At 43.4% G+C, this 13,871-nt stretch overlaps 1 protein-coding gene across 1 annotated transcript in view; it reads right to left on the reverse strand.

The window, feature by feature from the left end:
- Positions 1 to 5,633: 5,633 nt before the first annotated feature.
- Positions 5,634 to 13,871, reverse strand: part of dpf1 (double PHD fingers 1) — a 48,980-nt gene continuing 40,742 nt past the window's right edge. Inside the window, 1 exon segment of the mRNA XM_061718991.1 lies at positions 5,634 to 10,613. Coding sequence (XP_061574975.1) covers positions 10,543 to 10,613 — 71 coding nt within the window. The 3' untranslated portion in view covers positions 5,634 to 10,542.

Here is a 13,871-nt window from a genome sequence, read left to right on the forward strand (position 1 = left end):
TGTGATATCCTGACTACCTAAGAGTAACAAGGGTTTTACAGATGATTATTCTTACTTTATATCTGGAGTTATGAGAGCATCTAAATTGTTGGAGATTTTCATGTTCATTGAGGCCGTCCATCTAAGCTATTGGTAAACAACTTTAATGTTAGCCATCCTTTTGAATCTTCTTCAGTCTGTGGCCAACACAAGATGAAGGTCACATCATTGGTCTTGTTCTGTCCTTAGGTTTTTCTGTCTTATGTCCCACAAAAATTATCTGGGGACCTGTGGTAATATGTAATAATCACGGAGGGTGTCTGTGAATGCGTCATGTCTCTGATTTTTAAAGTAAAAATTCCAAATGTGATAATATATTACAACTTTACAATGTATATCCACCCCATAGAGTGGGATTGTGGCAGGGTGGAGGAGCTGCAGCCACTTAGGCTGATTAGGGCACAGGTGGGCCCAATCAGCCTCTCCACCCTGCCTGCCTGCATAAGGCATGGCTGCTCTCCCTTGGAGGCTGCTGAAGCTGGAAGCACGTGTGTCCCTGGTATGCTGAGGTGCTTGTGCACGTGTTGGCGGTGATTTGGGCAATAAAAAGGGTTCTGCACAAAGCTCTGTGTCCTCCTCTATCCTGTCGGTCGGGCCCCCGTAGCACTAGCCTTGCTACACTGGAGCCGAACGTGGGGCCCAATGGGGTGGACAAGGGAGGCACGGAGCGGGCCCTGGACGCGCTCGCCCAGGCCATGGCGGACCTGAACGCCCTGCTCCGGGACCAGAGCGAGCATCAGCTCGCTGTGCTGGCGGCGCTGATGCCCGTGGAGCGACCCACCCCTGCGCCACGCTCGAGGTTCGCCGCAGCAGCGCGGGAGGAGCTGGCGGCGCCGCAGCTGAGAGGCCGGGAGGCAGAAGCTGCGGGCCGCCAGGCGACGGCTCCTGGGACGGAGGCGGAGTCGGATGCGGAGTCGGAGGCGGAGGTGGAGGCGGAGGTGGAGTCGGCTGCAGAGGTGGAGGCGGACCAGCAGGGCGGCGTGACGGAGGAGGCGGTCCTGGACACACCAGCTCCAGAGAAGGGCTGCGCCGTGGAGGAGGTGGTCCCGGGGACGGACCAGCAGGGCGGCGTGACGGAGGAGGTGGTCCTGGACGCACCCCGGCCACGGCCGCGGATGCCTTCTGGCCCGAGGCCCCCATGGGCCAGGTCCCGAAAGCAGCTTTCTCTGCAGTTGGCCCGTCGCGGAGGACGACCCACTGACCGTTGCCGCTGGTCGGCCCGACAACGAGGGCGGCCTCCCGACCGGTCTCGACGTCCGTCCGACCAGGGAGGGCCCGGGGGCGCAGACGGCGGTTCCGGGCTTCCTCTCCCGCTCCGAGATGGGCGGGGGGGGGAGTATGCTCGGCCGGACGGACCCTGGCGCGAGTTTGGCGTTGGGGGTATGTGGCAGGGTGGAGGAGCTGCAGCCACTTAGGCTGATTAGGGCACAGGTGGGCCCAATCAGCCTCTCCACCCTGCCTGCCTGCATAAGGCATGGCTGCTCTCCCTTGGAGGCTGCTGAAGCTGGAAGCACGTGTGTCCCTGGTATACTGAGGTGCTTGTGCACGTGTTGGCGGTGATTTGGGCAATAAAAAGGGTTCTGCACAAAGCTCCGTGTCCTCCTCTATCCTGTCGGTCGGGCCCCCGTAGCACTAGCCTTGCTACAGGGATTATTAAATATTTTTAGATGTAAACTTATAAAAATGAATCAACATGAAGCTTCATATGAAGACTTGTGAAATACAGGCCGTTTCTCAATACGCGTGCTTACTTGCGTTTTTGGGAATTGAGAAATGGCCACATAGTCACGTGCTGCTGCATTACACAGTAAAACACATTTTATCTTTCATCAAGCTCAAAGCCTTTCTGACAGCACAAAACCTTCAGGGCATTAACAAAGGCTCCACTTATGTTAACCATTAAGTTTATTATTATCTATCTATCTATCTATCTATCTATCTATCTATCTATCTATCTATTGTTACCATGGCAATTTACAACATAGGCCAATAATCCATTTTCAGATTTTTTCACTTCTCAAAATGTGACTTGTAACCACTGAAATCTAGCTCTTGAGTGTCTGATCAGATGTTTTTAAATCAATATAAAAATATAATGTTTAATAAAAAATGCGAGGCCTTCACTTCACTTTTCTGTAAATTAGGGTAAAACCTTAGACTGCATAAAACAGTGGACGAAGCATTAAGTTTCATGACTCATCAGTTTCTGAAGACAAATTTGGAGTCAGTTTTACTTCTTCTGGAGCGCAGCCATGTTGCTTTGGTAGCCGACAGAAACACCCACCATATGTCCATCACAGTTAGTTTTGCTCCTAGATCCTTTAGCCAAACCCCACCAAAACACTGCAGAGTTGCGTTTAGTCTACACTGTGTTAATAAAAACGGGTGATTGCTTCGCGAAGCGCGGTAGCATGACGATTTCAGATGAAGAAGTGATAGTGACTTGCCATTGGCTGAGCCAACTGTCAATCAATCATATTAGAAATACATTTAATGCCTTATATAAACTGTCCTGGCGTGATACAAAACAAATCATTCCCCTGAGAGTCGTCATGAGGTCAAACAATTGGGACCCATTTTTTAAAAAAATTTTTTAACCAGGCTGTAAATACGTTTATTTATGTACTAAAGGTGGACATTTTAACATTGTAGTCAATGGCGTTTGACTCGCTTTAGGAGCCAGCCTCTATCAGTCAGTCGAAGAACTGAAACAAATCTTAGTTCCGCATGTGACTTAATGCGGAAGTAAGATAGTTGGTACTTTACTTATCCAGCGTGAACACACAGAACTAAGTGACCGGGTGTATCTTTAGAATGACTCCAGGTCCAGAGGTACATTTTTTGTCCAGTGTGAACATTACAATAAATACAATAATCCTATCATGGGTTGAAGTTGTTCAACTTCTCAACACCTGTACAATTCCTACAGTATTCCACTTGTTTACACACAAGAGATAACTTCATGGTTTTATTTTATTAGTTAAAACAGATGCTCTGTCTCCTTTTAAAATGATGCAGCCAGAGTAAAGTCTTGGCCATGGTTAAAGAACAACACTGTTGCTAGAAGACAAGAACAAAAGGGGGCTAAACAAAAGTGAAAAAAGACAAATTGCAGTTATTGTTTGACATTTTGAGAGCTAGTTGGTGCAGATATCAGGAGACTTTTAAAGCTGAAAGGGCTCAATTCCTTTCGGATATTATCTGGAATAACATTATCTCCTATAACTCCCACAAGCCTTGTGTGGCTTTAAGCACTATTACCACTCTTGTCTTGATAATTCCTCTGAAACCTGTCTTCTGTCACTGGTCAGTTTAACCTTCTGTCTTCATGCTTTCTCTCATAATTTGTGAATAAAACCTTATAGATCGTCTTGGTCCCGGTGTTGGAGCAGGATGTGGTGGCTGATGTTAGACATGAAAGAAGTTCCTGCACGGACTGACTGCATGCTGCTGAGGAGGCAAAAAGGTGAGACTCCATCTTTCTACTTACCTCTCAGTCTGCTCCAAGGACAGATGGCCAGACACACGCCTCAGCCCAGACAGAAGACGGAAAGAGAGGAATTCAATCACACGCCATGGTTACCCCCCTACAACCCCCCTCCAAAACCCCATTTCCCAATATGTTCTCCCCTCTCCCTCTCCTCCCCCACTCCCCCCTTTATCATTTCCTCTCATTCTTTTTTCATCTTTTTAAGTCGCTTCATTTCAGATGCATTCATACATTTCCAATATCTTTATGTATGAGTCTGTCTCCCTTCCTCCCTCCTCCCCCTCACCTACCCTTGCCTTCCCTCCTTTCCATCAACCCCCCCACGTTTCCTCATCTTCCATCTCTTCTCTCACTATGACTCCCTTCTTCTTTCTTCTGCCCTGTCTTCCTCACTCCTTCCCTGACACCCCCAACCCAACCCCCATCCTCCTATCCCTCCATCCCATTACTGTAATCCATCACTCCTCCATCAGCCACCATGCAAACAGGCCTCCTGGTTACCATAGCAACCACCTCCGGCCCGGCAGTGTGTAGACCTTCTCCGATTGGCTGGCAGGACCTAAGCAGTCTCAGTCTGTCTGGGAGAAGTGGTAATTGGCTGGGAAGCCACACACACACAGACACACACATGTACACACACACACACACACACACACACACACACACACACACACACACACACACACACACACACACACACACACACACACACACACACACACACACACACACGCATGCTGCATAAACAGTACAGTATTCACACACTGACATATTGTATGCACATAGACATGCACACAAATACACACACATAAATATAAACACTAATGTAGTTACTTTAGGCTTAAATAAATATACATACATATATTGTTTTGGGTATTAAAATACACATACATGCAGCATAAACATCCTCAGAGATATAAAAGGGAGACAGGGGTCAGAGTAATGAAGCTCATAAGAGGATGAGGGCTCTAGGCAGTGTGTATGTGAGTGTGTGTTTGCAAAGAGATTTTGTGTGAGAGAGCATGTCTGAAAGTGTGTGGCACACAGGCATTTTTGTGTGGGTTTCTGTATGCACAGGATGGCTAGGGTTGGGGGTGGTGTGCAGGATTTTGGATAATGTTGAAACTCTGCCAAAGGATGGCTGGAGAAATAGTTGGTTTTTTTTTGTTGTTGTTGTTTTGTTAAAAATACCTATATTCACCCCCAGGAACCAACTGTGCACAAGATTTTTGAGTTCTGTCTCCTGGAAGCAAAGAAGGAAAAAATGTGGCTGCTGATGGGTCTGACTTCACCCTGCTGCTGTTACACAGCCAGGTCTGGCCAACATGGCAGCTATGATGAATGTCTCATCTCCAAGAATACATCACAAATAAAAACTGTACCTGCTCTGAATAGCAAAATGTATTCTCTGCAGTGTTGCTTGACAACAATCGTAAATGTTGAGGCGCCCACGTCCCTGATCATTAGTTTTTTTAAGCACTTTGGCAAAAACATGCTGCTCCTTTAAATTTTTTGGCAATTTGTTACCAATTAAGTCCTCCCAAGACACTTGAAAAGGTAAAAATAATTTTGGAGAGCTCTGAAAAAAAGAAAAGAGAAGGGGTCCGAATGGTATGTTTTTGCTGAGAAGTGATTAATTTAAATTGGAAATGATGATTCATTATTCCGGGTTTGAAATCTGACTTTGAACACACCGCCTTGATAGATTTCAATCTGCGCAGTGAAAAGAGGGGAAAATGGTTAGTGTTAGCCTCAGCTTCAAGCCTGGAAGAGTGGCTGCATGTGAAAGAAGAATTGTATGGACAAGCTCTTTCCACCTATTTAAAAAAAATACAAGTCTGACTTCTAAGCTGCCCTAGTTGGAAAGATGAGGAGACGAGACAGAGAAGGAATACTGCCCAAAATGGCACAAAAATTGTGTGATTTCTTTTTTTTTTGGCACAGCATGTATAATGCACACACAATTACGCATGTGCACACACACACACACACACACACACACACACACACAACACATGACAGCACAACGGTTAAGCTCATTTTTCAATCTCATCTTTTTAATGAAAAAAAAATGAATTGAGAGAAGAGAAAAAAATCGGGTAAATTGAGAAAGCTGGATGATTTCACAGAGAACGCTTGACAGCGGTAATGGCAGCAATGCGGTCACAGTCCACATTTCAACGCATTCCCAGTTAGCACACGGAGAACGAGAGAGCAGAAGGAAAAGAGGGTCAAAAATGTCCCGGAAGATTTCATCTTCCTCCTGAGGTAAAAAATACAAATTAAAAACTCTTCTGTATCCAGTGTTGTTCACAACTAACAATGAAAAAAAAACAAAACAACGCATCAGTTAAAAAAATGAAACAGTCCACCCGCCCACACACACGCTCACTCACATATATACTTACAATGAGCTTCATATTTTTGACAAAGGGGGAAAAAGTGCAAGCAAGATCACAGAACAAGTTTACAATCCGGGCCACGAGTGGCCCAGCTTCTCAACCCTCCGGTGGAGCAATCCCAACGGCCAAAGATCAGGCCTGGAGTGTAATGGCATCAACCCTTTGTTGACCCCCTCACCCCCATCCCCAAGCATCAGCCTCCACTGAGTTTGCCCACTTGTACAAATGAAGATTCAATTTTTCAGAATACTCAGATCTCTCCAAAGCTCATACATGGCTTCTGCCCTTCCCCCCCTTCCTCAGAGAGTACAATCAAAATGAGTTCGACTCCACCATGCTTCTCCCATCCAGCTCTGAGAAAGCTCCTAATATAAAGTCTTTTCAGCCGCCACTGACATCTCCATCACCTCGCATTCAAAACACAAACGTTTCCTTGATTTTCAATCTAAGAATCATTCTGAAGCACTTCCACTCCAGCACACTTCAAGTGTAGCTCTTGGCTGTGATTGGTTAATGGAGACTTTTGATTGGATACAACAGATTTTGTGAGCAAATATAACACAAGTATAACACACCATAATATGAAACAGTGTAATCCAAGCGCTTTGTGTGAATTCTGTACACTCAAGTACACTTGTTTTAATCTGCAGTCAACGTTACAGCTCTCTGCAGCACTGTGCATTGCAACTGGATCCCCAGCAGAGAAACAGTAATATTTCACTAATTTGGTTGATTTTGCTTTTTTACTGACCCTCCAGTCGTCACACGTGGTTCACAGTCAGGCAAACAGACAAATACCATTTCACACAGAGGCATAAACACTCCAGTAGCAAATGCTGCCACGCTGTGCAAAATGCAGAAAGAAAAGAAAACATATTTATATAGAAAAATAAATTACAAAACCAAGACAAAAAAAACAGGAAATAAAAACAGTTTAAAGTTTTCCCTCATCATTATTTAGAAAAATGTTAAGAATAATATAAAAATGATGTCAGAAATGAATCAAGTGCCATTCATGCATCGCTGGAGTTACATTGAGCTGATGGTAGCACAGTATTTGCACCTAAGTCCTTCGCGATCAGATGGCGGAACACAAATGCAGTTCAGGTGCATTCTAACAAGCCAACTGATATTGCACATTTCAAATTTTAAAGACATGATACAGCGAGACAAGATGTTTATTCAAACCAAAACCAACAAAATCCCTGCTGTTTGATTCATGTTTCATTTTTTTTGACAGAAAAATGTAAAATACTGTATGACATTTGTTGCCTTTTAATTCAGTCAGATATTTACAGCTATTGTCTCCAAGCTTAAAGCTAACAGATCAGTAAACGAATGCCTACTCTGAAGTAACATTTTAGAAATGTTGCCTGCATCCTTCAAACTCAACACTTGCACTTCAACTGTTTGTTGTGCCCATTAAAACGGTGTTGAAGAATCCAGTTGAACTGCTTGAGGCTATTATAATGGATTTTTGAGTTAGAGATTTTACTTCCTCCCCCTTTTTTTCCCTACAGGGGAAGCTTACAAAAAAGGCATGCTGGCTGGCATATTAAGCCCATTATGACAAACTCAGCCTCAAGATCTATAGTGGCCTCTCACGTGCATTGCAGGCTGGCAGGAAGCAGAAAGTTTTCTGACATCTCATCTAACCGATATTTTGCTTTCACTAAACAAACGGCCTCATATTTCACAGGACACAAAGAGGATCTGCGTTTACTAATTTCACTTCCCACATTTAGTTTCTGTGGCCAACTACGACAAAAAAAAAGAAAAAATCCACTTAATGAATGTGACTGAAAATGTGATTATGTTGGCAATAAAAGCAATGACCTCTGACGTTTTGCCGTGGTGATATCTATCCAGGCTTTGGCCTTGGTAATCCTGAATAAATAAAGATGCTACTGTATTTTGACTGGGATTGAAAGTGGTGAGTAGCATATTAAATGAGTTAAATGAGAAAATTTATCTTTTTCACAGACGTCAAACTTTGTTTCAGCTGTGAATAGTTAAGCGAGTAGAGCGTTAACTGATTCCCATGTGACAAAGTAAAAATGAAATATTGTGTGAAACATTTGAAGCGAGATTTGTGTATTATTATTCTTTCAAACAATGTTTTCACTTTTATTAGCTCATATTGGCTTGACTTTAAAGGGCTGTCAGAAATATTCTGCAGATATAAGAGGGAAGTCATGTGGATCGAATGACAAGCCTTAGAGCTTCGCAATCAGAGAAAATATGTGTAAATAAAACCTCTGCAGCTGTTAAACATGAGGGTGGATTGATCATGCTGTCTTTCTTCTGCTGAAGCGAGTGACAAGGGGAACATCTCAATGACAGAGAGAAGAATGGACTCAATCAAGAGGCAAATTCTGGAGACAAATAATAAATGATTAAAAATAAACTGTAAATTAAAAGATGTATGATAGATAAAAAAACCCACAATGGACTAGCCCAGGAGATGCTAGCTAAACCATTTGAAATGCTCGTGAAAGTTCATCGATCTAAACGCCGGTTATGGACATCCATCGGTTTATGGCTATAAAAAAAAAAACAGTACATCGAAGAGAGCCCAAGTTTTTTGCTGAAATAATCAGCCAAAACCGCCCAAACAAATCTGGAAAGTGGTCACGGGTTTCTACCAACGGTTGCTTAGCAAGCAGTGGCCCGCTTCTTTTCTTTTTGTTATTTCAAAGTTCAAAATCACATTTAACTTGTTCAGCTATCCACAGAAAGAAAAATAGTTGTTTTTTTTACATGTCTCCTTTTGTTGCGTAAACATGAAGTTCCAGTTATGGGATGGATAGCTAAGCTGAGCTATCCATCCCATAACTGGAGCCACCGAGTAACCAGCGCCACGCTGACTGACGTAAACAATTCTGGCTGCTATTTCCTTTAAAGCTCAGAGCAATATGTTAAAGAAAAGGACAAAAACAAACCACTTTTGTTGGGACTGCGGATTACGAGCCCGGCTATATTGACTTCTCGACCCATTGCTCAGAAATATTTGTCACATAACCTACTGGTGAGAACATAACTCCCAAACTTGTCCTTCAACACCCGTTTGTCTTTATTGAGGACTTCAGCGCCAAGACTTGTCACACCTTAATCAAACTGTCTGAATGAGTAAATGCTGACTTCCCTTTATATTCCCATCATCATCAATTTCCCTTTGGGGATTAATAAAGTATTTTTGAATTGAATTGAATTGAATTGAACTGATCTCACGGCTACTTTCCTCTCACAGACCCCCTCTGGCTTGGAGCTGGCTACAGTTACTGTACTGCTCAAATAAACTCACACAAACAGATACAGGCACACACAGAGCTTAAAAGACACAAAAATTGGCCAAAGAGTTCTTATCACAAACACATTATTGCGAATTAGGTGTGCTTTCTTTTCCATTTCAATTAAAAGTTGTTGTTTTTTTTTCCAAAAACAATTGAAATAACAACATGCAAATGAACATAACTCTTTAAAAAAAGGAATCATTAAAAAATATGCTTTTAGGCCTCAGCATGAGCCAGACAAAGATCTGCATTGTCCACACATGGATCCTACATTCTGAACACATACATGATACACACCGGGCACCAGGAGTGTTTCAGTCTCGCATTGGCTTCACAGTCATCGTTTCACAGGAGGATGGGGTGAATACAGGGCAGGTGAAGGATCTGTGAGGACACTAAACCTAATTTGTCATGTTTAAATACACAGGTTCATCTGACGTACCAGATTAGATAGAAATCCTTCCTTCCTTTTGTCAGAGGACCCCATCCGTTCACTAAAACCTTCAGGCTCAGTCCCAAAGTGTGCCATTCATTTGTGGAAACCCCATGCATGGAGAGGTGGAAGGGTGGATTCCTGACCAAATGCTCCTTGTTTTCCCTGGAGGGAGTTCATTCATGAGTGTGTAGTTAAAAAAAAACTAAATAAATAAAATAAAAAAAACAAAAAAAAAAAAACAGTCAGTCTAACGCTGTACAATTCACTTTCTGCGCAGGACCGTCGGCCCCGTGCAACAAACAACAGAGCGGAGTTCGGTGTCTCAGACTTTGCAGTTAGTGAAAATTTGGTTGGGTTCCGGTTTCACAGTTGGTGAACTCTGAAACACGCAGCTCCGCGGTTAACTAGCCTCTTCACTGTATGGTTCTTAGCCCCAACGCCGCCATATTAACTCTCACACACTACTTGATTGAGTTGCAGTTGAAGATCATCAGGGCTCATCCGAGGGCCCTTATGAGGGTTCCTGTGGAGTCATAAGCCGCAGAAGTGCCATTGGAGGGCTGGAGTAAGTGTCTTGCTAGCAAACTTATGGCCAGCGTATGAATCCCTCTGCTGAGACAGAGCAGTGACGATGGACGGGGTGCCGGGGGTTCGGGTGAAGCACAACAGGGGAATTGGAGTGACGAAAGAGGCCGGCGCGCCACTGGAGAGACGTCCGGGAGCAGGTGCAGCGCTGTGGGTGCTCCGCGAGCTCGGCCACACCAGAGGTCACACAGACTGATTGTAGGGAAAATGGATGCGAGTAGATCAGAAGAAAGGGGAGAGGTGGAGGTGCAGAAGCAGAAAGAGGAGAGGTGGCTGGAAGAGGAGGAGCTCCGCAGATTAAGTGAGGGTGATGTAGGCTGAGGCCTTCTCCTTCAGTTGTCTCAGACACAGATGACAGCTCCAGCTCCCTGTAAGACACACAGGGCACATCACAGATCACCAGTTCAGTCACAACTATTGTAAAGCCGCATGGATTAACCCCCGACTTCACACAGGGAGCTAAGCAACACTGTAAATTAAAGCTGCGCGCTGAAACACCACATGCTGGGCCGGTGATTTGTGGAAGCAGGAGATTTGACAACTATTTTGAGATGAGTTTTGCAACATTAATTAAACATTAAACTTACAACTAACCCGAGATTTAATGCTTTAAATCTTGAAATCGTATCAGTTGGAGGTTTAAGCACAGCACAGACGGCGTCAGGTCTATAGGGTTACGATCCATGTGACAGAATCCATGAGCTGCAACTGGCTTTTGAAAGTAGTTTTTTGTCAATTGAAAGCTTTGCACACATTAGCACAGCTCGTTACTGAGTAATGAACACCGAGGTAGCACTGCTGCTGTATCTTCAGCCAAATTAAACTTTTGTAATGGAAACAATATTTTTCTACTTCTCATTTCCATGACGACACCATCAAACACCCTGCCATCATTTGCGGTTTATGTGACAGTTTGATATGATTGGTTGCTGCTGCTGCATTCCTGTGACTGTAGCTGCAATGCCAAGACGCTCTCAGCCTTGGGACATAAGGATTTTCAGAGGGATGAAGAGTCCTGAGTGCTACAGATTTCACTGCCTGAAAAAAAAAATCCCAAACAAAAATTTTAGAGCTTTCGAGCGTTTCTCACTCTCCTCAGTGGGGCTGTCTTCCCATCTACAGTGCAGACACTTATATAATCTGTGCTAATAGCAAAGGCGTTCTCAGAGGACGTCTCTGGGTTGTGCAGACTGACCAAACACGGGTTGAAGGACTCTTCAAGAGCAGTACATCTAGATTACCTGCTGTATGTAATACATTTATTACACATTTGTGGAATTACATTTAGGCGATGCCTGTTGCAGTAACATGCTGCTATATGAGTAGGATTACATATTGATTTTTTTTCTCTTTATTGAAAACATTGATTTTATTTATTGATTTTTCATTTTGGTTTGAATGCTTTCACTTTTGACACTTTTTAAGACTTTTTAACCATTGCAACGAGAAAGTGGTTTACAAGGTGGGAACAGGTGAATGAGATTTCAAAAACCCAAACAGTACCGAGGCCCAGTTCCCCAAACCCTGATGAGTTTAAAGGGGTGATGTGATGGACGATGAGCAGAAGGTAAGCGGAGGGACAGAAAGAGGAAGATGAAATTATCACTTTCCTCAATCATAACGGGGAATGTGAGGTTTCTAGCACTTAAGATGGACAAGTTTGCAGCACTAACGAGGATACAGCCGGAGCATCCAGAGCACTATTATGTGCTGGCTGCACCACCATATTCCTATGACTCCTCTGTCTCTGGCTTTTAGTCTATACCAGTTTATATTTCACATGCAGGTAGCAAAGATTGGTTTAAGTTTCAGTTAAAACAATATCTTTTAAAATTTTATGAATGATGATTTGTCATTTAGAGGGAACAAAGTGAAGGTTGAAATATAATTATAGGTAGTGTAAACCCTATCGTAATAAGGTGAAAAGTGGTCAAATAATTCTAGATAAGGTCATTCCAGGCAGGTATTGGTTATAAAGGTGTTTTATTTGATTTCATTTCTATGTGTGTATGTCTGAGAATGATGGTGATTTGGTTATCCTCTGTATAGATTGTGATTAAGGGAGTTGTGTCTATTATTGTTTTGTTTTGTCATGTATAATGTATGTTTGCATGTATGAAGTGTTAATTTGTGTGTTGTGTGTATGTCGGACCCCAGGAAGAATAGCTAATGCTGTGGCTAATGCTAATGGGGATCCTAAATAAAACAAACAAACCAGCAGACAGATGTTTGAAGAGGAGCTGCTAAAGTAAGGGTGGAGGTATTGCAGTCCTTGGTGTTATTTAGGACGTGCTACTGTGAAACATTGTCTCTGTAACCTGGATATTAAACTGTTAGCAGTAAGATTTTGTCCATATCATATACAAATAGTTCACCAGAGTTATTTTGGTAGCATTATACACCCCAGGGTGTACCAACAGTTTGACAACGGCTCCAGAAGAGAATATTAAATAAAAGTGAATTGTTCTATGCGAAAGTCATAGATGCACAGTTCCTCTGCAGGACCTGCTCTCAGCAAGACAGACCATAACCAGGTCTTCTCCTCTGGCACCCACAAACCCACTAGTTCATAGACAACCAGCGACTAAAAGAACAGTGAGCAGGTGGCCACAAGAAACTGAAGAAACTCTGCATTGATGTGGGGATGCTGTCAAATCCATGACAGAGTGTGTTACTGACAGTATAAATGTCTGTGTGTGCAACATCATCCCCACCAGTGAGGTGCTTCTCCAGCAATACGTCCTGGATCACCAGTGACCTGGAAGAGCTCCTCAACAAGAAAAATAGAACCTCCAGGGAGGGAGATGGGGAATTATTGAAGTGAGTACAAAAAACAACTGGAAGTCAAGATTTCGAGAGAAGGAGGAGGACAGGAAAAGGCTGGAGAGCGAGCTCCAGCAGAACAGTGCACTGTACAAGTTGTGTGGTCGGAGGAAGAAGATCACAGACTTCAACACAAGGAAGAAAAGACAGATGGAAGTCTGGACAGAGCTATTGATGAGCTAATGAACTGGAAATGTTCTTCAATAGACTCAGCTCAGAATTTAGCCCAGCATCCCCATGTCCTGCCCCCAGCCAGACAGACCTCCCATCCTCCCTGGACCCACAGCTTCCCTGTCACACCTCGGCTGTCTCATCTTCCACCTGGCTCATGGATCTTGCTGCTGCTCCATCATCGTCTCCAGCTGCATTGGGACATGCCAGGGGCCAGTCGGCCTTGTGGACGGTAGGGATGGGCGGTATGGACTAAAAAATGTATCACGATAATTTCTGGCATTTATCCCGATAACGATAAATATGACGATAAAAAAAAACAATTCAACTCCACCTTTTCAACTATAAATCTATCTCGCTCTCAGATCCGCCATGTTTGTTACACAAAAACGTCATCAACGGGAATTTATCGTTCTTTCTTTCTTTCTTTCTTTCTTTCTTTCTTTCTTTCTTTCTTTCTTTCTTTCTTTCTTTCTTTCTTTCTTTCTTTCTTTCTTTCTTTCTTTCTTTCTTTCTTTCTTTCTTTCTGGCTCATTTCTTTCTTTCTTTCTAGCTCATTTCTTTCTTTCTTTCTGGCTCCTTTCTTTCTTTCTTTCTTTCTTTCTTTCTTTCTTTCTTTCTTTCTTTCTTTC

Source organism: Cololabis saira, chromosome 4, assembly GCF_033807715.1.
Source record: "Cololabis saira isolate AMF1-May2022 chromosome 4, fColSai1.1, whole genome shotgun sequence".
In the NCBI taxonomy this organism is placed as follows: domain Eukaryota; kingdom Metazoa; phylum Chordata; class Actinopteri; order Beloniformes; family Belonidae; genus Cololabis; species Cololabis saira.